Raw genomic sequence first — 23723 nt, 5'->3', positions numbered from 1 at the left:
CTCAGTTTGCCGGACTGGGGGCCTCAATGGATCTAGCTCTGGTGATGATGATTGAACTAAAGTAGCCTCTGGAAAAGCTGCTTAACCTCCAAAGCTTGGGTAGCCACTCATGCCTCGTCAAAAGAAAATAATAGGGTAGGTATTGGCCCTTCTTAGGATGGTTCTGTGGGTGTGGTATGGGTTAGGTTGCTATGTCCTCTCATCAAATAGCGTGCCCTTAACTTTGATTTGAATGCTTTATCAAATAGTATGTGCTTTTTATGATTGCAAGATGCTCTTGGTACATGCTAAAGGTGAAAAAAAGAAATTTTAGTACAAGTTTAAGGGTGTAAATAGGATGAAGATAAAAAGAACCCCAGGTCAAATCTTCTAGCTGTACTAGTTTTCTTCATTTTCTGGAAAGGTGAAACGGATACTATTAGTGATGTAGATTTATTACAAAAAGAGATGGAGAGACAAGGTTGTCGCGACCAGAAAAGCATACTAAAATGAAGATGGACATGATACCATAGAAACGTGGATAAGAGATATTTATAGAGCAGGAGTGGTTAGCGAAACGGAGAGTACATGAACATAGGACGAATGCAATGACAGCAGAGATGGTGGATTCGAGGACATATGGTAGAAGTGGAATTAGAGTTGGAAAGAAACATGATCAAAGATTGGCTATGTGGACTCCGGAGTGAAATAACCATTTGAGATGATATAGACTAAGCAAGGGGAAGAGCTTCAAATGGAGGGGCCAGAGACGACATCAATAGCTCTAGCATGAAACAATCCGCAAGAAAATTAAGTGGGCTTTATTATCAGAGACCACGGCGGATCTATGACACCTCTGTCAACGGCATAGAGCTGAGAGCGGTATGGGATGCACTCCTATACGAGGCATAATCTAGGTACAGATTGCATCCACCTCGAAGGAGATTCGGATGGGCAACTTCTGCTCTATGACATCCGGAGGCTCAAGGGGGGTTGTGATTCATTTCGAGCAACCCATGTTTACCGGAAGGTGAACAATGCAGCTAACCGGGTGGCCTTCTTTGTGGCGCATCACTCCGGTGGATTCCTCTAGTGAATCAAGCGGATGTTTCTTACTTTTTTCATCAGCTTTTTTTTTTCTGACCTTGTTGGCTATACTCATGCATGTGTTGTGTGAAGCACTGGTGTACCGAAAAAAAAAAAAAGAAAAAAAAAAAAGAAAAAAAAAAAAAAGAGGAGGGGCCAGAGAGTAGACAGTGACAGCTTGGATGGATTTCATCCATCCTAAATAACTGGACCAAACTTTATTGTTTATGGCTATATTAGGTAGCCAACCGTCAATGTTCAAAGCCATCGAACAGTTAGAAAATTAAAGAAAATCATGAACATGGATCAAGCTAGTCATCCATCAGCAGACTACATTTGGATTGTTATAATACAAGATGATCATTCTCAAAATGCTGTTCGAGTCAAGCATATGCATGGGCTCTCAGCATCCTAGGATGAGTGTACATATGATGCAGCAATAAAAAATATTAACATGAAAGCATCCATAAACATTCAGGAGATCATAAAAGCCACACCTTCAGAAAGCAACTCATTGAACGAAAGAGGCTAAAGTCATTTTATATACAAGAGGAGTCTTACACTGCTTGATGCATCAATTTTTATTTGAATGTGTAATTTACATCCATGAATTTAATCTTTTCTGAAGAATACATGTATTATCACATATTCAAGAAAATAAACAAAAGAAAAAAAATCTGAACTGATTGTTCATCTCTGTACACTCCATATTTCTTGGGGGCAAAGAATTTTTCCAAGACCCATTTTATTTTACACGACAGGATAGTGGCGCTGCAATCCAGGACAAGTGCAAGGTGTCGCTCCTTCACACAGCGCTGACAGCGAAAAACTTTTTTGTTGGAGAGATAAAATGGAGTTCTTCACGAAGTTCCAGACAAAGGAAAAAAAGAAAAGTAGCACCTTATGCGTAAATTGTATCATATGTTAGATATTCCGAATTAGATGAGGAATAGAACATACTTCTTCCATCTTCAAATTTCATCCCTGGCAGGCTAATTCAAAAGGATATAAAAAACATAGTTCTATAAATTGTGCATCAAAATAAATACAAAACATATGGAAAATTTCTTGCAACCAGAAACAACAAATGTCTCAAGTTTTTGAATGTGGAAAGTTTAACAGCATGCATGATGGAAGCATAAAACATGCTAAATCTATGAGCGCTTAAAACAGAAGCTAAAGGAGTGCATAATCTGATGCTGATTAATAGCACAAAAAATTTAGGCTGGTTTAGATGATCCGGCTGCGACAGCACTGCCACTGCAACTGGAACAGTCAAATCATAGTTGCAATCAAGAAAGACTGAAGCTCAGCAGTCTAGATGCCGTGTTTCAAAACATGGAGCAGCCAAGACATTTAGGTTTTCAGGCACCAGGTTTGTTTAAGTCACATGCTAGATTAGAAAATAGAGCTTGTTCCAAATACTTTCAGGTATTAGTTGAAACACAATTTGAGACTTTGGATGACTTTTCTTGGTAAAAGAAGGATATGCATTATTTTGTTAGTAGATGAAATGTCTAGACTGGTTAATATTTCTTATTATTTAGGTTATAGCCACTATATATAGAAGTAATACCTTCAGAGTGAATTAACTGAAAATGAAAATCAAGTTATGTGGCTATACAATCTTTTCCATCATCAGTGATGACATCAGAAGTTAAACCCTGTAGTTTTTGGCATTGCAACTTAGTAGTAGTGATACATTAAAGTTTTTACTAAAAGGAGTAGTGATCAAGTGATCATCAACTTATATGAATTCAAGTGTTCTAAAGGCTGTCTTGCATAATTTCTAATAATTTGTGAAGCTTTCATTTTACGTTATAATATTTGCTGCATGTGATGTGAGATCCATGAATGGATACAGAAGAATCCTTCCTAAGTCGATCAATGGATGATACGAGGAAAAATCGGTCAGCAATCATCTTGATAGATTACTTTGGTAGACAAATAGCTACGAAATTTCATGGAATTAAAAGCTTCATCTCATACTTCTTCCTCTTCCACCAATGAAGCACCATGTGCCTAAAAATGGACATTGGAATTATTTCTGTTTCCTAATGAAGATCTTAGAAAAGGGGTGAAGTTGAAGTGATTTGTCATGTTCTAAATGAAGGTACTTAGTGTAGAGGATAGCAAAGCAATTGCTTCATGGATTGGTTATATCTTGTCATAAACTCAAGAAGGAATTCGCCTATGTTCTACATATTATATTTATCTTATCATCTCTAAAATTTTTAGCATTAACTGTTAGGAATACCAATGTGATAGTCATATTATTCGGTTCACCGAGTTACTTCAACACTTCCAAGTGACATTTATTGTGAGAAAAAAAATTACAGTGGTATCTCTCTCTTATTTCACTGCAATTGGACACCTTATCACAAACAAATACACTAACATACGTTAACACGGTGACATACAGATGTAAATGATCTGATGTAAAAAATGTCTAAATCACCACATAAATATCTCAAGTTCAAGTGCATGTTTTGCTGTGTGATATATTTTAGAACATGTTACAATCCTCTAAACAATGAGATAGGTTAGTGTTATCTGAAGCTACATCACAGCATTTGAGCGAACAAAAATCAATTTGATCATAGAGGTAATCATATAAAATTTGAAGTTCTTACCCTCTGCTGTTATGCCATGCATATTTTTAACTCTTCTATTCGGTTCTTTTCGTTTTTGAAAAAGCGAGCCGCTTCTCTGTACAGCTGTTCTCCTTCAAATGGCTTCGATACATAGCCATCCATTCCACACCTTAGGCACTCGTCATGCGTTGCCTGGATCACATCTGCTGTCATGGCCAATATGGGAGTGTGCCAATGCAAGACATTTCCAGAAGCTTCCAATGGTACTTCCCCATGTTTTATTCGATCATTAAGATCACTTTCCATCTCTCGTATCCTTTTAGTAGCTTCAAATCTGAGCAATTTAAGAGTGAAGTTTCACAGTTCAGCAAACAACTAAATAAAAGGTTTAAGAAACACTTGAATATAACAAAAATATAAAACATAGTCAAAAAAAAATCCGGCAATACAAAAGATAACTGCAATGATAAAATGAATCTGTAATTAAAATTTGAAAAAAACATGATAACTGCAGTAGAAGTCATTGCAATTCCAATAATAAAAAGGAGATACTTGACCAAGCAAGTAAATGAGATGTACCCATCCATTTCTGGCATCTGAATATCCATGAAACAAGCATCGAACTCGTGTGGTGGCTTGAGCATTATGATTGCCTTCTTCCCACTCTCTGTACAAGTTACATCAGCTCCATACTTCTTCAAAGCACCGGCGGCTACTCTTAGATTCACGGTATTGTCATCTACAACCAGAATCTGCTTTCCATGAAGAAGACTGCACAACGACAAATGAGGGACCCCTCCCTTTTGGAAATTGTCCCTGTCTCCACCACCCATAGCTCGTCGCAGAGACACTTGTAGCAAACTTGCTCTGAGGGGCTTGGTTATTATAGTTGAAAAATGTTCTGCAGAGCCAGTGGGGCTGCTTTTGGGAGAACTGCTAGGATTTGCTAACAGAAAAAGTTTTGGAATATTTGTCTGGTCATCCTTACTTAATTTGCTAATAACATGAGGCCAGAGTTTAGCATCTTTCAACCATGTTTCCTTGTCGACAAGAACCATATTTACCATTAATGTTCCGTCAGTTATTCTAGAGAGAACTTGATTTAGGTCACTGGCCAGTTCAGCATGAATACCAAGCCTTTGTAGATGGTACCTTGTGACCTTTGCACTGGCCGGTCTGTGGTCAATCACCAATGCGGTCATCCCTTGAAATTCAGATGATTTGTACTCATTTGAATTGCTGCATGCTCTCATAAGAACAGCAGTAAAGGTGAAAGTGGAACCAATCTGGGGTTCACTCACAAATCCAATCTCTCCCTTCATGAGACCAACCAAACATTTACTGATGCTAAGTCCAATGCCAGTGCCCCCATGAATGCGTGAAATTGATGGGCCTACCTGCATAAAAGGAGTGAACACCCGGGACTGGGCTTCTCGAGGGATTCCTACCCCTGTATCTTCAACAGATATGATTAAGTTAATAAGATCAGGATAGGTTGACAAAAGAGACAGCTCAGTCACGGGCAAATCCTGATTGAATATCTTAAAGCTCTCCCAGCTATGCCTTTTTTCTGCTACAGGAAAGCCACTCAAGGTACTAACTGACTGAGCTTCTGATTCCACTTCCAATGAATTCATCACCTCTTCGACGAGATGAACAGTCACATAGATATGCCCTTTCTCTGTGAACTGCAAAAGGGAAAAATGTGCAACTGCTTATTTATTTAACTTTATAAGAATCAATCTACTTCACATATAAAGAAAGGCAACTACTTACTTTTATGGAATTTCCCATGAGATTTGTCATGATTTGCCGTATTCTTCCAGAATCACCAACAAGAAATTCGGGAACTTGATCAGAAACATAAACTGCCAACTTTTCTCAGGGATCCCATAAGAACAGTGGCATGCAGTCAGGGGATGAAATATTGATAAATAGGGATAACAGAATGCTTAAAATTATCAGTTACCTCTATTTGTTTTTCCTGGGACTTTCCATAGAAGAGTGACAAGACATCATCCAGAACTGCCCGCAAGTCAAATCTGACAGCTTCAAGCTCAAGCTTGCCAGATTCAATCTTTGCTTGATCCAGAACCTCATTAATAAGTGATACAAGAGTTTTTCCACTTTCTTGGGCAATTCTCACATAATCTTGTTGTGTGATATCCAGCTCAGTGTCCATAAGCATTTGCAGCATGCCTAAAGTTAAATTTTGTCAATATGCATCATTCTAAATTGCTCTAATGTTAAGTTGGTTAAGGACATGTTTCGGTTCCTCACCCAAAACTCCATTCATTGGAGTTCTGATTTCATGAGATACTGTTGCCAAGAACTACAGAACATAAAACGGAACCACAGGTATTAGGAGGACAAATTCAAACTAGAACTATTTCAAGAAAAGATTAATAAACTGAAAGGCTACAAAAAAGGTATGTGGTTTCCAGGGTTAACATGGCACAACCTACCTGAGACTTTGCCACATCTGCTGCTTCTGCGCATTTTTTAAGTTCCATCATCTCCCGGTAATCATCTTCCACTTTGGCAATGCGGTTGACCGTAGCATGAAAAATATATCCAATTAGCAAGGCAATCACAAGAGCTCCAATTGATGTTGTTATGGCAAGCCATGGCAACAGTGGCTTGTATTTAAACCTAAAACAAAGTTTTAGAGGAGTGCCAGCAGTATTTCTCGTTGCTGTAAACAAATGTGTATACATATTTTCTACAAGTATTTTATAAAACAAAGTATGTCAAGTACCTGCACTGCATCTCATGATTTCTGAATGGATCACCAAAGTGAAGGGTGCTGCAATGGTATATACCACTGCCCATCATGTTTGAACCATACATTCTGATAGGTTTGTTAGGTTTGGTGGTATCATACACATTGACCATAATGGATTGCTTACACGCAAGTTGGTGAAGCAATTTATCCACCAGTGCTTCTATATCAAAGATTCCTCCTAAGTACCTGCTTAAGCCAAATTGAATGAATCATTTTTTTTTTGATGGCATGGATGAATGACTTGTTCTTAAGCAGGAACTTTTAATGAATAACATGTTGGTTACTCACCCTATGGCTGCTTGGATACGTTCCAGTGGGGATGCATTTGAAGGAAGTTCTCTTTTGTACACCGCATACGTCAGAATAACCCCAAGGCGTTTTGATTTTAACAGCGGAAAAGGAGCAGTTAGGACCCCCTTCTCAGATTCCCTAGCTCGTAGAATGTTTTCACGGTCCTCCTGCATATGTGCAGATAATTGTAGGTTGATGGTCAAATGTAACGAGGGAAAACACAAAACATAACAAAGTCTGATCTAATTGAAACAAAGTTTTACAGCATTTTCCAATGAAAACAGGATCGGAAAAATGACAATTTAGTAACCATCAACAAACATAAATAACTATCAAGCATTCCATCCACAATCTGAATTATGACTGACACACTTCAATGATTCCAGAAATTCGTCGTGCTACAACTCCCTAAGCCAAAGAATGTGGTAACCACCCAAAAAGCCCCAAATAGATTAGAAGTTAAACATTTCTTTGCTTACATCAGATTAACCTAATTTCACAATAGAACGAACAGCTCGGTATGCTTATTACATGCTTATTAGATCTGCCTAACAAAAGATGATCATTTTAGCAAATAAGCCAAGAAGGTGCTTCCTTACTTGCCAACACACATGATAAAAAATTGGAATTAAATCAAAGAAAGAAAGCCTTTATGGAAACTGTTTTATGAAGTGTCTCTTTTAGAACCTGAGCAAATTTCCTAACTCCACTATCAGGGAACTTTCATCCAGAATTCTAAAGCAAAATAGGAAATCTAATGGAAGACATGATGGACATGGAACAAAGTCTGTCTCTACCTTTCCAGACAGCATATCCAGAGATATCACATGCTTATAGGCATCTTGAGCAAAGATGACAGGAGCATATTCTTCTTCAACCGGTGATACCTCCTGGGCCTCAGGGGCTGAATCATCTTTACAAGCCGTGGATTGCTCTGTGGAGTCCATTCTCTTGATAGTCCATCCTTGATTCCTCTCAAACTCTTCTCTTTCTGAATGCAGCACCTTCACAGCATAAGCCACACCGCTCGTCAGTGGCCTCTCGAAAGCAGTTCTTTCTGCATATCTTGCAAAAGTCATCTGCATACCAAGAATCTAGTTAGGCATTTTTCACTTTTCAGACTGTCAGGAAAGGAGTCAAATAAAACAAATCACTTCAAAGGATTACAATTCATTAACAATTATTAACATTTCTTTATGAAAGATTCGATCAAATTAGCCAACCAAACATATTCTAGTTAATCATTACGTAGTTCAATCTAACCAGCAGATTAAGAAACAGTGAGCCAAAATACTTTGAAGGGAAGAGAGAGCTGAAATGAAGTTAGTGCCTGATCAATGGCAGATGGCTCCTTGGAGTGATAAAATGTTGAAATGAGGATTGCCAATGCCTGAAGATGGTTCATGCTCACATTGAACTGGTCCTGAAGCATCCTGGCACGCTCGTCGCACATGCTAGCAAGTGTTTCCCTCCTCTTCTTGATACCCTGGGAATTCATCAACCAGAAGATCCACAGAGACACTAAGAACCACCCAACCACCCACAAGATCAGAAGCTTCCTCCACCATGTTTCTCTGACCTTCTTCGACCCAAAGTAATGGTTATAAAGGTGACTCTTCCAGCCTCGCAACGAGAATTTGTCACAGGATCCCAACCAGAGCTTCCTCTTATCACTAAGGAATCCAGCCTTCTGCTCCATCGTATCAGCATCGAGGAACCAAGTCATGGGGATCTCAGAGAACAGCCATCAGCAAGCATCAAAGCTAAGCAAAGGAACACTATATCCAAGCCCAAATGCATGCAAAGGACTCATCCAATACTTATCTGATATAACACCGCGAAATTAAAATAGAGGGCAAAGCGATTCAATGGCTTGGTGGGCAGAGAAACAGAAAGGTGGTCAGCACTGTTGCCTCTGATGCAAAAAAGGAAAAAAAAAAGTTCCTATTGAACCTTTTCAAACAGTCCTATTTAGTTCAAACAAGAACAGTAACATACTATCCTAGCTGCCTACCACAGGGGCACGTAAGTAAAGTGCCTAAAAAGAGAAATCCTTCCTTTAACCCTCAAATCTCAGATGGGGCAGGAACCAAATAAAACCCACCCAAAGGAAAACAACCCAAAACATCAAAGAAAAGGAGACACTCAAAAATCTCCTCTCTCCGCACAATCCACAGCTCCTTCTAAGTGTCTAAGCAAGTCCAAGCAAGATCCAATTTTGAGGTATGAAACAGGGACCTGAGCCACGAACAAGGAGGAAAAATGCAACAAAGGCCCAGGTCCCACACTCTACCTACAGGAATGCAACAAAGAATGGATCAAAACCCAGCAAGATCCAATTTTGAGCTGTAGAGAAATGAACTGGAGCACAAACCAGGAAATATAACCAAAGACAATGAAGGAATCAGCCAAAACAGAACACAGCTCATCTCCTGCAACCAAACCTCCTGGAATCAAACAGGGAATAGGCCAAACTAGTGAGTTTCAAAGATTGACTAGGAACAGGGGAAGCAAGGGGGAGGATGATGGGGGATTATGGGGGTGGTGGGGCGAGTGGGACGGAGTTTGATTCATGGGCTCCGGGAAAGGAAATTCCTGAGAGAGAATGATGGGGAATAAGGTGGGGAGAGGTGTCTGAATGCCAAGGCCATTATCCTCCCAAAGGAATTGGATTAAAACAAAACAAAACAAAAAAACAGACCCAATAGAGCAATCAACAATAACAAAGGACCAGAAAGGCATCCCCCCCACCTCCACTCAGCACAGATCAGTTGCCTTTCTGTGTTCCCATCCCAATCAGAGCAGTGGACAAGCCCTGCACGCAAGTGCCCTGCTTCTTGTGGGAGCTGTACTCTTCTCTCCTCCAGGACCAAAATGGCCCTTTATTGCTCTCTATCCCCACTGGAACAGGGGATGTGTTGTTCCAGTTCACAGGGACAGGGGTGTGTGCCACCTCTTGGTGTGGATGTGGAAACAGTGAGTTTGGACAAAAGGGTAGGTGGGTTCAGAGAGAGACATGAAGCATTTGATGGAGAGAGTAAGAACTAAGAAGAGTTAGGGGGGGGGGGGGGGGGGGGGAGAGAGAGAGAGAGGCAGGCAGGGGAGGGTAAAGGAGGCTCCTTGAGAGCGGGCTTGGACTTTGATGGGTGGAGTTGAGCTTGGTGTAGTTTTAGCTGCTTTTGGAATTTGGATATCTTTGATGAGATATGAGGAATGACAGGGTGTGGGGCCACCATAAAGCTCCACCATTTGAGGCAGCTGTTGTTGTTGTTTTTTTTTTTTTCCATCTCTGACAAGAAAAAGTGGAATATTCTTAGCTAGTGTGACACAAGAGGATTAGTTCTATTTGGTATGTGTTGAACTGTTGATGCTTGTTGAATAGAGTTTTACAGGCCACTAAATTAGATGTTGATTTCTTTGTCAAAATAAATAACGTTCATAGTATAGTGATAGGCTTGTCATGTCGAGTAGCCAGTTCAAAAAAACAATGCAGAGCTAGTCCTTGTAGGTAAGGACAAAGGATTATTAGCTAAGAAGCAATTACTAGTTCACTTTATGTTGGCAAAAATTAGCTAGTTCATGTCACATGTATGCCTCACTATTGTCAAGCAAGCATGCACATCAAACAGGCCTAGACTCCTGCTGATGTAGCCTGATTTGAGTTGGTTTTTGTTAGAAATTTGAACATGTAGTAGTTTTTGAATACAAACCCAGCTTAATCTTCAATTATTTCAAGAACAGTTCAACTAAGATTTTATATGAAATTAAATTATTTTGATAGAAGTGTTTTGGGGAATCAATCAGGTCAGGCTTGGGATCCAAATCTAGACACAAAACCTACTTGCTAATTATCTATGTCATTACAAGCATCTTTTAACTTTTATCATCATGAGCATCTACTCACCATTTTCATCTAGGTTTAAAAGCATATGTAAAATTCCATAATTTAGTGATTCATTTATACTTGAGTATTATCTCTTGCTTTTGTTAAACATGATCAAACTCCCGTTCTTGCTATATTCATTTGGTAGACCTAATTATCCGTCTTCTATACATAGACAACAAGCCGGCCTCAACTTATCAGTTCAAGGTCGAGGTCTTAGGAATAAAAAAATTTCTTCATATGAACATATAAGCCCATTTGGACTAACCTTGTCATGAGATAACTTTCACGAGCTTATGTGTGAGATAGCTTCCACGGGTTTACACATGGAATAGCCTCCATGGGCTTATGTGTATGATAGCAATTTGGAAATCTTACTAGGCTAGAAAAGTCCATATCCTTCCTTGCATTTTTTTTAAAGTCAAAGGCGGCATAGTTTAGAATAGGAGGACGAGGAGTTTGTGCTGCTAGTAGTTAGTTAGCTTGTTATCTCTTTTATTTTGCGATGGACATTGAAACTTTGTAATTGAACTAGTTGATTAATTAATGTTAGTGGTTTTATTCGATTGATTTGATTATTGTTGATTTTATGTGGATATTATTCATCTTAGGACTTACATGATCTCTAGGGATTCGCTTTAGGGATTATGTGGCCACATCACATGTTCGACCCGAGTGACGAGTTTGGGGTGTGACAACAATATTGGTATCAAAAATTTGTTTAGCATGGAAATGACTTGAGAGAAAGATATATTATATATATGCACGCAAATACATACATACATATACATACACACACAGATGTGTGTGTGGAACACTCATTCATCCATGACATTATTTAAAAAAAAGCATTTCATAATATTTCCAATTTTACATAAAATGCCTTTCCGAAAACAATACAAAAAATATAAATGAATCTCTTTATCCTCTCACAACTATAATTTAATATTTTATATCACATTTTACATGATATAGTAGGGCCGGCATAATTCTTAGGCAACTGAGGCCCCGGCCCAAAAAAAGCCCATCGTAGGAAAGGCCTCAAAGACAAAATAAAAAAAAAAGGCCTCTCTGTGAGTTCGCCTTAGGCCGGCCCACTGCAGAAAAGATCTCAAAGACAAAATGACCTTAGGCCCTCAAATACATTGTGTCACTCCTGGATATAGAATGGGTGCAAGAAAATAATAGGTGAAAGTGGGTGGTTGTCCGTCCACTATATAAAGTTCTATTATTATCTTATTAGAAGTAGGAACCCAATAATTAAACTATAAATTTGTAAAAATATTTCTATTTTAGGCTATTGCATTGCGTGGATGGTGAGAACAAAAGCTGGCAATGAAAAAGTGTAGGTGCATGATGACTGCAGCCGTATCAATGGGATATTTTTGTCATCGAAAGCCTTCCCGTCAACCTCTGCTATTTACCATAACCATCAGTATAACTTTGTAATGGTTGAATGCTGATTTCAAATGATCCCATAATATTGTAAATTTTTGTAAATAGCACTCAGGTCTATCCTTGTTATTACTAGCTAAGAGAGTAAGTTTTGAAATAGAATAAGCCATTATTTGATTTTATCACCATTTAGTTTTAATATTTATAATTATAATTATAGGAATTCAAGTAATATTGTAATATGTGAAAATTATTTTAACAACTAGAATTCTTAAATTGCTATTATTATAATATAATTGTATTATTTTATGTTAAAAAGATATATATATTTTTTTCCTTCCGAGAAAAGATGGGAGGCTCATCGGCATTATAAATATAAAAGTTTAAATACTTGAAAATGCACTATCCATCACTGGAACCTAAGACCACTGCTATACTAGACAAAAGGGTGTGATTAGCACAGTCTAAAACTCAAAATATATGTAGCTTGAAATGTCTCAAAAATTATGGCTAATAATAAGTCTAGAGGATCCAATATATCAAAAAATTGCTCCAACTCCCAACTATGAGAGAGCTCATTAAATCTCCATCTTCATAAAAGTAAAATGCACAAGTCTAGCTTACTCGATCAAGCATAACTTAAAACTCAAAAAATATGAAGCTTGAAATATCTCAAAGGTTACGGCTAATAATAAGTCCAAAAAGTCCATATTCCGTTAAGAGTTAAAGGTGACCTTACATATAAAAACCATCAATATTTGCAAAGTAATAGCTTTTATATTTACTATAATCTTTTGGTCACACATACATAATACGAATACTAGGATTCCATCTTTACACCTCACCTGTAGTAGAATATAAAAATATAATATCAAAAAGAAAAATATTTTTATAGCAAAAAAAATCAAATTTAGCAACTAATGTATGACCATGCCGTTGCTCCTTAGCTTGGTAAACCACAAGATTCTAGTTAGAAAGAGAACAACAAAGAAGATATAAATAAATATAAAGAAAAAACCCAAGGGCTCCTTAACCCATCATACCTTCTTCTTCTTTTTTTTTTCTTTTTTGTTCTTTCTTTCTTTCTTTTTTTGATACAACGGTAGTTCATGTCGGCCTAGCATGAATACTACCCTCAGCATCAATAGAAAGAAGGCTACATAAAGGTGAGGGGACAAAGTCGGACTCAGTCCAAAGAACTTCTTCCAAATGGTGAACAGCAAAGGAGGCGACCCAATCTACAATCATGTTCGTCTGCCGAAACACATGGACAATCTGAATCGAACGACAACCTGCCACTAACCTTTGGATGTCTCTGAGAATAGGATGGCCATCTCCCTGGGGCTCGACATCCCGAATCCACTCGGTCACCGTAGAGGAGTCTCTCTCCAGGATGAGGTTGTCTGCCCCTAGGCTCCTCCTCGTATAGGTGACTCCTTCCTATGCTGCCCTGAGTTTGGCTCCAATAGCCATCATATCACTGGTGTGTCGCCCACTTATCGCGACTAGTTTGGAAGTATGATCCCGAATCACAAACCCAGTTCCTTCTCTATCTCTTCCTGCCGAAGCACTGTCGTCAAAGTTCACCTTGAGATGACCAGAGAATGAAGATAATTAAAGTAATATTTTATCTTTATAGGAGAGTACAAAGAAAAAACTTGAAGAAAAAAACTAGATAGGATTGAATATGGTAAGATGCTAGTAGTATTAAAGTACTGCTAGCAGTCACCATTCCATTCTCCACTTAGCCTTCCATCTTATCTAATAGCCAAAGATTCACTTAGCACCATGCTAAAGCAAGATATAGAGAGGGCTCCTTGGAAAAAGCTCCGTCAAACTAATATTTTTTGAAAAAATAAAGTTTTCCAAATATTTAGATAGTGAAAAATAAACAAATATCTATACTTTATAAAAAATAATAGCTTTAGATTTAAAGAATATTACGGTCCATTTCTCGTTTTTTTCTTCTAAAAATACCCTTCTACATCTCTTACAATATGTACCAACTCTTATTTAAATAAATCGAACTACCTTTTGAAAAATAAAATAATAAAATTTCTAACTCCTAAAAGGGAAAAAAATTATTAGTTTCAAGATGATAAAACGAAAAAATAATATAAGAGAAATCTTACCATTCTATTTACATTTTTTTTATATAATATAGTTTAAATCTCCATATTTTTCAAACAAGTATTGCATTGTATCTGATTGCTAATTAGAAGAAAAAAAATTTAATGTAACTTTATTTTTTTATATTCTTTTTTCTGCATCATAATTTTCTAAATAATCTTTTTTTGAAAATTTTCATGGCATCGTGACATGTCAAGGAGGGGAAAAAAAACTGTAAAAAGGAATCCTATGATGCCAGTTTAGGCAAATAATCTGATGATGGCATGGCGGTGCGGTGACCGGGCCAGCCGCCAGCCGCAAGACTGGAGATGGTCTCCATCATGATTAGCCCATCACCACCACCCACCTTCCCAAAAGCCGACAGCGACGGGCGCCGACGGTGATCATTGGATCCACGTGGACAGCTCCCAATGGTTCGAATGCGACAATTCGACGGCCCGCACCGACGACTAGATCTGGGACGCAACGTGTCGACCAATGAGGACGCTTTCTCGAGTGTCGGGTGGGAAGGCGTCAATCGAGTCCCGGCCAAACACGGAAATGGGCGGTTCGTGCACCTCGTATGGTAAGGTTACCCCCATCCTAGCTAAAGCGACTAAATTGGCCTTTGTCAAGGTTGAAATCTGTTACCTTTTTTTTCACAGCACATCCCTAATTATGTGGTAACAGGTAGAAAAACTTAGATTGGATTTGAAACTATGTGATAGATTAAAGATCTATCAATTCAAACTTAATCTGTTTATTTAATGGATCAAATTCAAATTCCAACTCGACAATCTTATTAAACAGGTAATCTAGCTCGATCTACAATATGTTAAAATAAGTTAAATGGATTAAACGGTTAAGTATTTGATTAAGTGGGCAGCTACTCCTAGAATATCCTAACTGGCCTCATTTTCAAGAAGGGCTTTTTTTTTTAATTATTGGAAATAACATAAAGAGCCTCTAGCTTGCTTGGTTGAGATGGAACCCTCATCGGGAATGTTGGATTACTTGCATACCCGTAGTGTGTTTAATTTAGTTTGTTTTAAAGAAACTCCATCTATGAGAAAGAAATAAAGATGAGGTAATTAGTTGATTTGAAACATGTTATAAATTGCACTACCTTTGGGTTATCAGTTTTTTGAATATCTTGAGTTATGGTGGGACCTAAATTGGTTAGCTTACACATGACTCGAGCAGGACATGCATGCATAATGCATGTCAGAGGGATAATAGGACCATGTGGAATGTTCCATAAAGAGAAAAGGGAGAATAATCGTAATGCTAGATATAGATAAAAGGAGAAAAAAAAGAGATGAAACAAAATCATCATGGTCTCTTGGGGTCTATTGTAAATTCATCAAGAGTGGAGAGTAAAGAGGAGGTATGCACATAAGTGAACTAGAGATCAGTTTAAAGATTAATAAAACTGGGGTAGAATAAAAAAAATAGAGTCCCACCTTAAAAAAAAAAAAACATTATAGATGCATGTGAGAGGAGGATGGATGATTATGATCCCTAATAAGATGATAGGGTTCATGGCAAAGTCACCCTTCTTATTGTAGAGCTACATTTCAAATAAGAAAGATATGTATATGGTATAAATAACATAGTTAACAAGAAACAGGATGTAGTTCTTTGAGCACATTATGAAAGAGGTAAAATCTTCTTGAGAGGGAATATCGAAACTAGAGTTGCTTAGGGATAAAGCCATATGACTTGAAAGATTGCATTTTAATAGCAGAGGAAGATAAAGAATTTGTGGAGAGAAGGTACGTCCAATTCACAAAACTCCCGTCATTGCAAGATCCAGGAAAAATTAAATATATGCAACCTTACCTCCACATATGGAGAGTCTTCGTGTTTCAAACCCATGAACTCTAGTCATAATGAAGCAACCATACCATTAAAGGCTATGGTTAAATGTAATCAAAAGCATAAGAAAACAATAATTTTCCCCACCTCTGTTGCGTTGAAATTCAAATCCTAACAAGCTCAACTCTGGTCTTAGGGTGGGAAAGAAAAATTCTCTAATATTTGTCATTCTTGAGTCATTTTAGAAGTGATTTTAGGAGCAATCTATTTGGTGTAAAAAACTCCTATCACATGCAATGAGGAGATTAGTGCCGATTCATGGGAATTGATGTAATATAATGGTGGACGTTGAATATTAGCATTTATGCATATAACATACTTTTCATGTGAACTAACATGCACCCCAAAATATTTTCATATTTTTCTCTCTATAACATACTTGCTATTTGTTACCTCTAGCACTTGATTAATTAAGCATTGATTATGATTGAAGCAACCACTTAAAAGTCAAGGTTTGCAAGTAATTAAATTATAGTGGATATACTAAAGTATTATTTGGTTGGTGCAAGAAAAAAATAAAGAAAAGAAAATTTAACAGAATAAAAGGAAAAATGATAAATTTCTTTTATTTGGTTAAGTTAAGAAAATCGTAAAGCAAGTTGTTAGGGTATGAATAAATCATATTAATCCACTTGCTTCTTCTTCTTTTAAAAAGCTTGTATTAATCAATTTTTAATTCCTATCCGATGTATGAAGAGAACTTCCTTTTCTTAGTTTCTTAGCAACCAAAAGTAGCCTAAAACACCACACGACCAGTTTGATGATAAATTAAGCTACATGTGCATGAGCATAGACATGAAAAGCATATCAAACAACTTAAAATGGTGGATTGATATTTGAATATCTAAAAAAATGAGAACAAATTAATGTACATTGCTAGCTACCACAGGAAGAATTATATTGGAACGTGATAATTAAATAAGCAAAAGCCACCTGTGCAAAATGTTCCCTAATCCAAATTAGCCTTACAAAAACTAGTTGAAAATCAGTTGAGGCTACTTGGAACTCAAGCCATAGTTTAGTGGTTTTTCAAAGCCTATAAAATATTATTTCCAACTTATAGAAATGAATTTTCGATCACTACCTGAAAGAGGTTCTTCATGGTGATATAATAGAAACATAAAAAGGCATTAGAAGTGTATATATTTCCATATTAATATGTATCTCCACTCATCTCATTGATAGTAAGTCTATATCATTAAGAAATGTTAAGCCTCTCCATCAATGAGATACTACAATTTGAATTTATTAAAAACAACATTCCTTGTATTTAGCATAGGTAGCTGCAGTAATGAGTCATCTTATAATTCTTAATTTAGATGCAGTCATAAGGTGCAATGCCATCCAACTCAAGCTAGTTGGCCATTAACTTGTACTTTTCCATACCATATGATGCTTCGTGCATCATGTCCACAATGCGCGCCATTGCACGAACGATGTCATGTGTGATCAATAAATATGATGGTTCAATGCACCCAAGTGAACCAGAATGCTTGACTTCAAAGGGTTGAATTTTGTGGGGAGGGGTGTATACAACCATAGTTAGGTTGAATTATGGGTCTCCTTGGTACTTATAGAGATCAATACATCTAGTTGAACTTTAGCCCAGAATGACAAATAGAAAGATCTCTTAAACATTTGCATTAGCCTATATCACTACCCAGACTAAAAGGTCCTAAGGCATAATTTAGCAGCTCTTTCTAAAAGCCCTAGTCTATTGAAGCATAACTTTGTCTTGGCATATATATATCTCCTATGTAAAACGAATGATTTGAGAATAAGCAATACCATTATACAGTCTGTTCATGTTCATGCTCTCATAGCTCTTTCAGAGATGTTCAGAAGTTATTTTGAAAAGCAATAATAGATAATAAAAGAGAGATCTGTCATAGGGCGCCAACGGCTAAAAATTTCAGACACAAATCTGACTGCAAAACAGGGGTCAATGAATCCATCAAAGGGATCTTTTGGAATGAATAGCCGCCTGTAAGAAGGAAGGGTTCAAATGCAGCACATGCCACCTCAAAGGGCTCTAAGGGCTACTTGTACGCATTGATACCACCCTCCATCTCTTTCCCCTATCTGGTCACCCACATAGTAGTATAAGACACGAGTGAATATAATAATTGTCACGCCTCATACCCATCACCCGGGTCCGGTACGTGACTGGCCGCATGAGCCCTAGAGCAGTGCCCTAAAGATCATGCAAGGCCTAAGATAAACAAAAATTCCAAATAATCCATAATTAATGTATCTAAACCAAACCAACTAAAATGTACTGATTAATTACATAATTTCAAATGTCCATAAGCTAATTTAACTTCTAACTATCTAGCAGTCAGACTCCATGCTGATCTCATTTCTCGTCCCACCCGATGGACTCTACAAATCTAGTGCCTCTGAAAAAGGAAGTAAGAGTAGTATGAGCTTTTCCAGCCCAGTAAAAATCCCAACAGCCACACACAGTAATAATAATAAAATAATCAAAGCAACAAATAAATGTCGTTTCATCATTCAAAAGCTCAACAAACAACAAATATATATAACTAGTATATATACATAAATCCTTTTTACACATTATGTGATCCACTTTCGTATTGCTCTGATTCCCAAGTTTTAAGATTTTTCACTTCTGGCTTTAGACTAACCAAGATCATGACCCAGTCCAAGACTGCACAAATCCCACGCATAAGCTCGTGGCAGCTATCCCACGCGTAAGCCCGTGGAGGCTATCCTACGCATAAGCTCGTAGAGGCTATCCCACGCGTAAGCCCGTAGAGGCTATCCCACGCATCAGCTCGTGGCAGCTATTCTACGCATAAGCTCGTAGAGGCTATCTCATAACAAGGTTAGTCCAACCCATTTACATGTCTAGTTTTACATGTTTAATCCAATTCCAATCACATCACATATTTTTATAAATTCTCAAAAATATGTTATTTCTTCCCAATTTAATTATTCCAATATTTTCATAATAAACCAAATGCACACCTCATATGTGTCATACAAGCTTATAAAATTAATAACAACATACTGATAAAAATATATCCAACGATAAATCCAATACATGCATAAATAGAGGTGCTCAGATATAAGGATTCTTACAGAAATTGTAGACTGACTTAAACACGGATCTGAATCACAACTTACGCTCTGGGGTGCTGAGTCCCCTGATCAAAATCTCCTAGCACCGCTGACTCTTCCCCTACAACATTAATTATAAATCACAAACTAAATTATTTAATATATAAATATTCTAAACCATAATTCACATCCACTATAGGGTCCATCATCAGGTCCCCAAACATCTCAATCCCTCCAGATCTAGGGACAGTCGGGGTGGCCCGACCCTCCACTTGTACCACCGGCCCATGTCGTCGCCAGCCATGGCCACCGCCATGCCGGCGACGGTGGCCGGTCTCGGTGAAAAGACCAAAAGGAGGATGAACGAGAGAGAAGGGAAGAAGACCCTTCTCTCCTCACAAATGGGAGTACATCTCCCCTTCCCCATATCTTGGTCCAAGGGCAGTAGCCTCCACCTTCCCAACCTTCGGCCACCACCCTCCCGACCCGCAGCCACCACTGGCCGAACCATCGCCGGCTGCCTCTGCTGCAGTCGCCGGCGATGGTGGCCGGCCAAAAGAAAGAGAGAAGAGGAGATCCCTCTTCTTCTTCTTCCCCCCAAGAACCGAAAGGGTCCCCCCCTTTCCTCCATCATCAACCGAAGATCCACTGACAGTGGCTCGGCCCCCACCCGACGGCAACCCCGGTGGCCCATGACCGCCGCCGCCGTCGCCGCCGGTGGCCAGCTGCCATCGCCGTCGGTGGCCAGTTGCCGTCATTGCCGCCGACGAGAGGGAAAGGGAAAAAGGAAGGAGATGGATGAGGATGATAGTGTTATTTTGATGATTAACAAGTAATTATCTAGAGTATGTTATAAGTTAAATTGATACTTCATTTATAAGTTCATTACTCTCAGTATATTTGTGTGATTGATAATAGATACATGCTTTGTTCATTTGAATGAATCTAACCTTGAGAATGCAGCAAAGTGTGGATTGAGTCGACCCAAAGATTGTTTGAGTCGACCCCGGCACATCAAGAAATCATTTGGCACACTCCTGCAAAAATGGCACAGATGAACAGTTGGTTGGGTCGACCCAAGGTAAGCATGAGTCGACCCAAACTTCAAGAACCTCAAAACATGAAGAAAATATGTTCTCTGGATTTACTGAGAGGGTCGACCCAAACAGTGGTTGAGTCGACCCAAGCTTGAGTCGACCCAAACTCTGAGAGGGTCGACCCCAAAGGCAAGACAGAAAGACAGACAGAAAATGGTTCTCTGAAATTACTGAGAGGGTCGACCCAAGAAGAAGTTGAGTCGACCCAAGTGAACTTTGAGTCGACCCAAAGAAAGGATGGGTCGACCCAAGTGAAGGAAGGCTGAAATCAAAGTTTCTGTGTTCTCTGAGAGGGTCGACCCAAGGAATGTTTGAGTCGACCCAAGGCAAAGTTGGGTCGACCCAAGGACAGGTTGAGCCGACCCAAACACGGGCTGAACAGTAACGGCTAGTTCTGCAGATGTACTTTTTGTCCTTCCCAAGGTCAGTAACGGCTAGTTTTTGAATTCTAACCATTGGGGCTTGACCAAAGAAGGTGGGAAGCTATTTAAAGGGGCACTATTCATCAGAGAGAATAACTTTTGAAAGGAATATCAAAGAGTACTCAAGAACACAAAAGTGCCCTAATCTTCTTCATCAAGAGCTTCATTCAAGAATCAAAGAAAGGGATTGAGCAGATTCAAAGAGGCATCTCCATCCCTCTTGAAGAGTGAAGCATCCTTGACAAAGAAGAGCAAAGCCACTTCAAAGTGATAAATACTTTCTAACTCTTCTTTGTAGTTTATATTGTTTCATATGCTCATTTAGGAGTTTGAATCTTTTCTTTTTGTTTGTCAAACACTTTGTAAAGGTTCGTTGGTTAGCCCGCAAAACCAACAAAGGTTTTTGGTGAACCCGGAAAACCAAAGTGTAAAGGTTCGTTGGTGAGCCCGCAAAACCAACAAAGATTTTTGGTGAACCCGGAAAACCAAAGTGTATAGGTTCGTTAGTGAGCCCGTAAAACCAACAAAGGTTTTTGGATTGTGAGCCCGGAAAACAATCCAACTGTAATCCGCGGGATTATAGTGAATTCCCAAGGGGACGCTTGGGGAGTGGACGTAGGTGCTAAGGAGAGCACCGAACCACTATATATTGTTGTGTTTGTGTTGTGCTTGTGCTTACGTTTATTCTTGCATCATCTTCTATCTTTGCACTAGTTTAAATCATTCAAATAGTTTAAGGAAGCATCCACCGCACTTAATTAAGAAAACGTTTAAAGCACCAAAATTTAGAAGAAACCAATTCACCCCCCCTCTTGGCTTGTCACCTTGGGCAACAAGTGGTATCAGAGCAAAGTGCTCTAATAGTACTCATTGATCTCACAATCAAGAGTTAAAGATCATGACAACCCAAGTGGGATGTGCAATGAGTGAGGGGCAATCCACAAATAGACCACCTCTATTTAATGGCACAAACTACACATATTGGAAAGCTAGAATGAGGATATTCATTCAAGCTTCGGACTATGAACTGTGGCAAATCATCACTAGAGGACCTCACACACCCACACTTAACATAGACGGCACTATCATACCCAAACCAGAAATGAATTGGAATGAAAATGATAGAAGATTAGCACAGTTAAATGCAAAAGCTGTAAATATACTTTACTGCTCTTTAGATGTAAGTGAATTTAATAGAATATCCACTTGCACCACTGCCAAAGAAATTTGGGATAGACTTGAGGTCACACATGAAGGGACCAATCAAGTTAAGGAGTCTAAGATAAACATATTAGTACACAAGTATGAACTGTTTAAAATGGAATCTACTGAGTCAATAACTGATATATTTACTCGTTTCACTGACATTATAAATGGGCTTAAGAGTTTAGGAAAGTCTTATTCTAACTCTGATTTGGTGCGAAAAATTCTCAGGTCTCTACCAAGGAATTGGGAGGCCAAGGTAACCGCTATTCAAGAAGCAAAGGACCTCAACACACTGCAGTTAGAGGAGCTTCTAGGATCTCTCATGACCCATGAGTTGACAATGAGGCAAAACTCAGAAGATGAGGTCAAAAGAAGAAAGCCCATTGCCCTAAAGACTACCACCCCTAAACAACTAACTGAATCGGAAGATTCAGATGATGATGAAGAAATCGATGAAGAAGGGATGGCTGTGCTTGGGAGAAGGTTCAGAAAATTCATGAGAGGTAAGAATAGGTACCATAAAAAGAAACCCTTTCTTAAAGGTAATTCAAGCAAAGAAAAGGGTAAGGACAAGGAAAAGGAAAAAGAGACTCCCATTTGCTATGAGTGTAACAAACCCGGGCATTATAAGATAGATTGCCCAGATTTGAAATGGATGGCAAGAAAGTTGAAAAAGAAGAATTTCATGGCCGATTGGAGTGAAAGTGAGGAATCAAGTTCGGAGGAGGAAGATCATCAAGAGACGGCCCAAATGTGTCATATGGCCAATGACGATGAGGTAGATTCTGAACTTGACTGTGATTTTACTGTGGATGAATTACATGATGCATTCTTAGAACTCATGGAAGAACATAAGAAAGTAATTAATAAAAATAAAGCTCTAAAATAAGAAAATCAATCTCTCATTAAAGATAAGTTAAAATTGTCTCATAACTGTGAAACATTAAGTAGGAAACTTGCAAATGAAATCAAGAATCTAATTGCTGAAAATATCAAGCTAAAAGAAGATGCTGAAAAATATAAAACTTTGGTAGATAAATTTACTCTTAGTTCTACCAAATTAAATTTGATTCTTGATAGCCAAAAAGCTGTATATGATAAGGCCGGTTTAGGATATAGAACAAATAGGAAACAAAAATTATTAAAGAATATTTTTGTAAAAGCTAAAAGTGAAAATATTACTTGTTATTGTTGCAATAAGTTAGGACATAGAGCATATGAATGTAACTTTAGAAAATCTAATCAAAACAAATTAAATAATAATCAAAAGATTAAATTCAAGAAAGTTTGGGTTCCAAAAGGAACATGGAGCACTAACCCTAAAGGACCCAACTTAGTTTGGGTACCTAAAGTTTCTTCTTGATCTTGATTGCAGGTGTGTCTTGCAGCTGATAAAATGGAAAAACGATGGTATCTAGATAGCGGCTGTTCAAGACACATGACCGGTGACGAAGATCAATTTGTCACCTTGGAACCAAAGAAAGGTGGAGTAGTAACCTATGGAGACAATGGTAAAGGGTATATCATTGGAAAGGGTAAAATTTTCATTGCTCCATCTATTTTTATAGAAAATGTCTTATTAGTTAAGGGTTTGAAACATAACCTTCTTAGCATAAGTCAATTTTGTGATAAAGGGTTTAAAGTTACATTTGAAGCATCTGTATGCATAATCACTAATCCTAAAGATAATAGTATTGTACTTGTAGGACAAAGGCAAAGAAATATTTACTTAGTAGATCTTCATGAGTTAGGCAAGAAAAATGGTTTATGCTTAATTACTAATAAAGAAAAGAAAATTGAAACTAGTTGGCTTTGGCATCGAAGATTAGGACATGCTAGTATGGAATTAATATCAAAACTAATTAAGAAGGAATTAATAAAGGATGTGCCAAAACTGATCTTTGAAAAGGACAA

The 23723-nt window shown here is 38.1% G+C and overlaps 1 protein-coding gene across 4 annotated transcripts; it reads right to left on the bottom strand.

Annotated features, from left to right (window-relative positions):
- Positions 1-1579: 1579 nt before the first annotated feature.
- On the bottom strand, positions 1580-9906 carry LOC103719127 (putative histidine kinase 3). 4 transcript variants are annotated; one of them, XR_016397976.1, is made up of 11 exons: positions 8066-9843; positions 7533-7814; positions 6733-6902; positions 6418-6630; positions 6125-6311; positions 5940-5991; positions 5629-5858; positions 5436-5534; positions 4217-5347; positions 3699-3993; positions 1580-2057 (listed from the first exon to the last, which is right to left on the bottom strand). XR_016397976.1 is itself a non-coding variant. In XM_088708604.2 (11 exons), exons 1-10 carry the CDS (start codon positions 8459-8461, stop codon positions 3708-3710), a joined length of 3024 nt encoding a protein of 1007 aa, XP_088564730.2. In that variant the 5' UTR covers positions 8462-9906; the 3' UTR covers positions 1580-2057; positions 3699-3707. The 4 variants fall into 4 exon arrangements, 3 of the variants coding, with proteins under 3 accessions (XP_088564730.2, XP_089782589.1, XP_088564731.2); XM_088708604.2 differs by having other exon boundaries at positions 4239-5347; positions 8066-9906; XM_089926463.1 differs by having other exon boundaries at positions 1580-2049; positions 4239-5347.
- Positions 9907-23723: the final 13817 nt, after the last annotated feature.

Source organism: Phoenix dactylifera, chromosome 12 (assembly GCF_051530095.1).
Source record: "Phoenix dactylifera cultivar Ajwa chromosome 12, Ajwa_hap1_PhDact_Kaust_v1.1, whole genome shotgun sequence".
Classification (NCBI taxonomy): Eukaryota; Viridiplantae; Streptophyta; class Magnoliopsida; order Arecales; family Arecaceae; genus Phoenix; species Phoenix dactylifera.
Note: the sequence above shows the minus strand (reverse complement) of the source record. Positions and strands in the feature narration are given on the sequence as shown.

Coding starts and splice junctions, on each gene's coding strand:
- LOC103719127 (XM_088708604.2), bottom strand. CDS start 8,461: ATGACTTGGTTCCTCGATGCTGATACGATGGAGCAGAAGGCTGGATTC. Junction 7,815..8,065: donor AGCCATCTGCCATTGATCAG/GCACTAACTTCA, acceptor CTTGGTATGCAG/ATGACTTTTGCAAGATATGC. Junction 6,903..7,532: donor TGGATATGCTGTCTGGAAAG/GTAGAGACAGAC, acceptor GCACATATGCAG/GAGGACCGTGAAAACATTCT.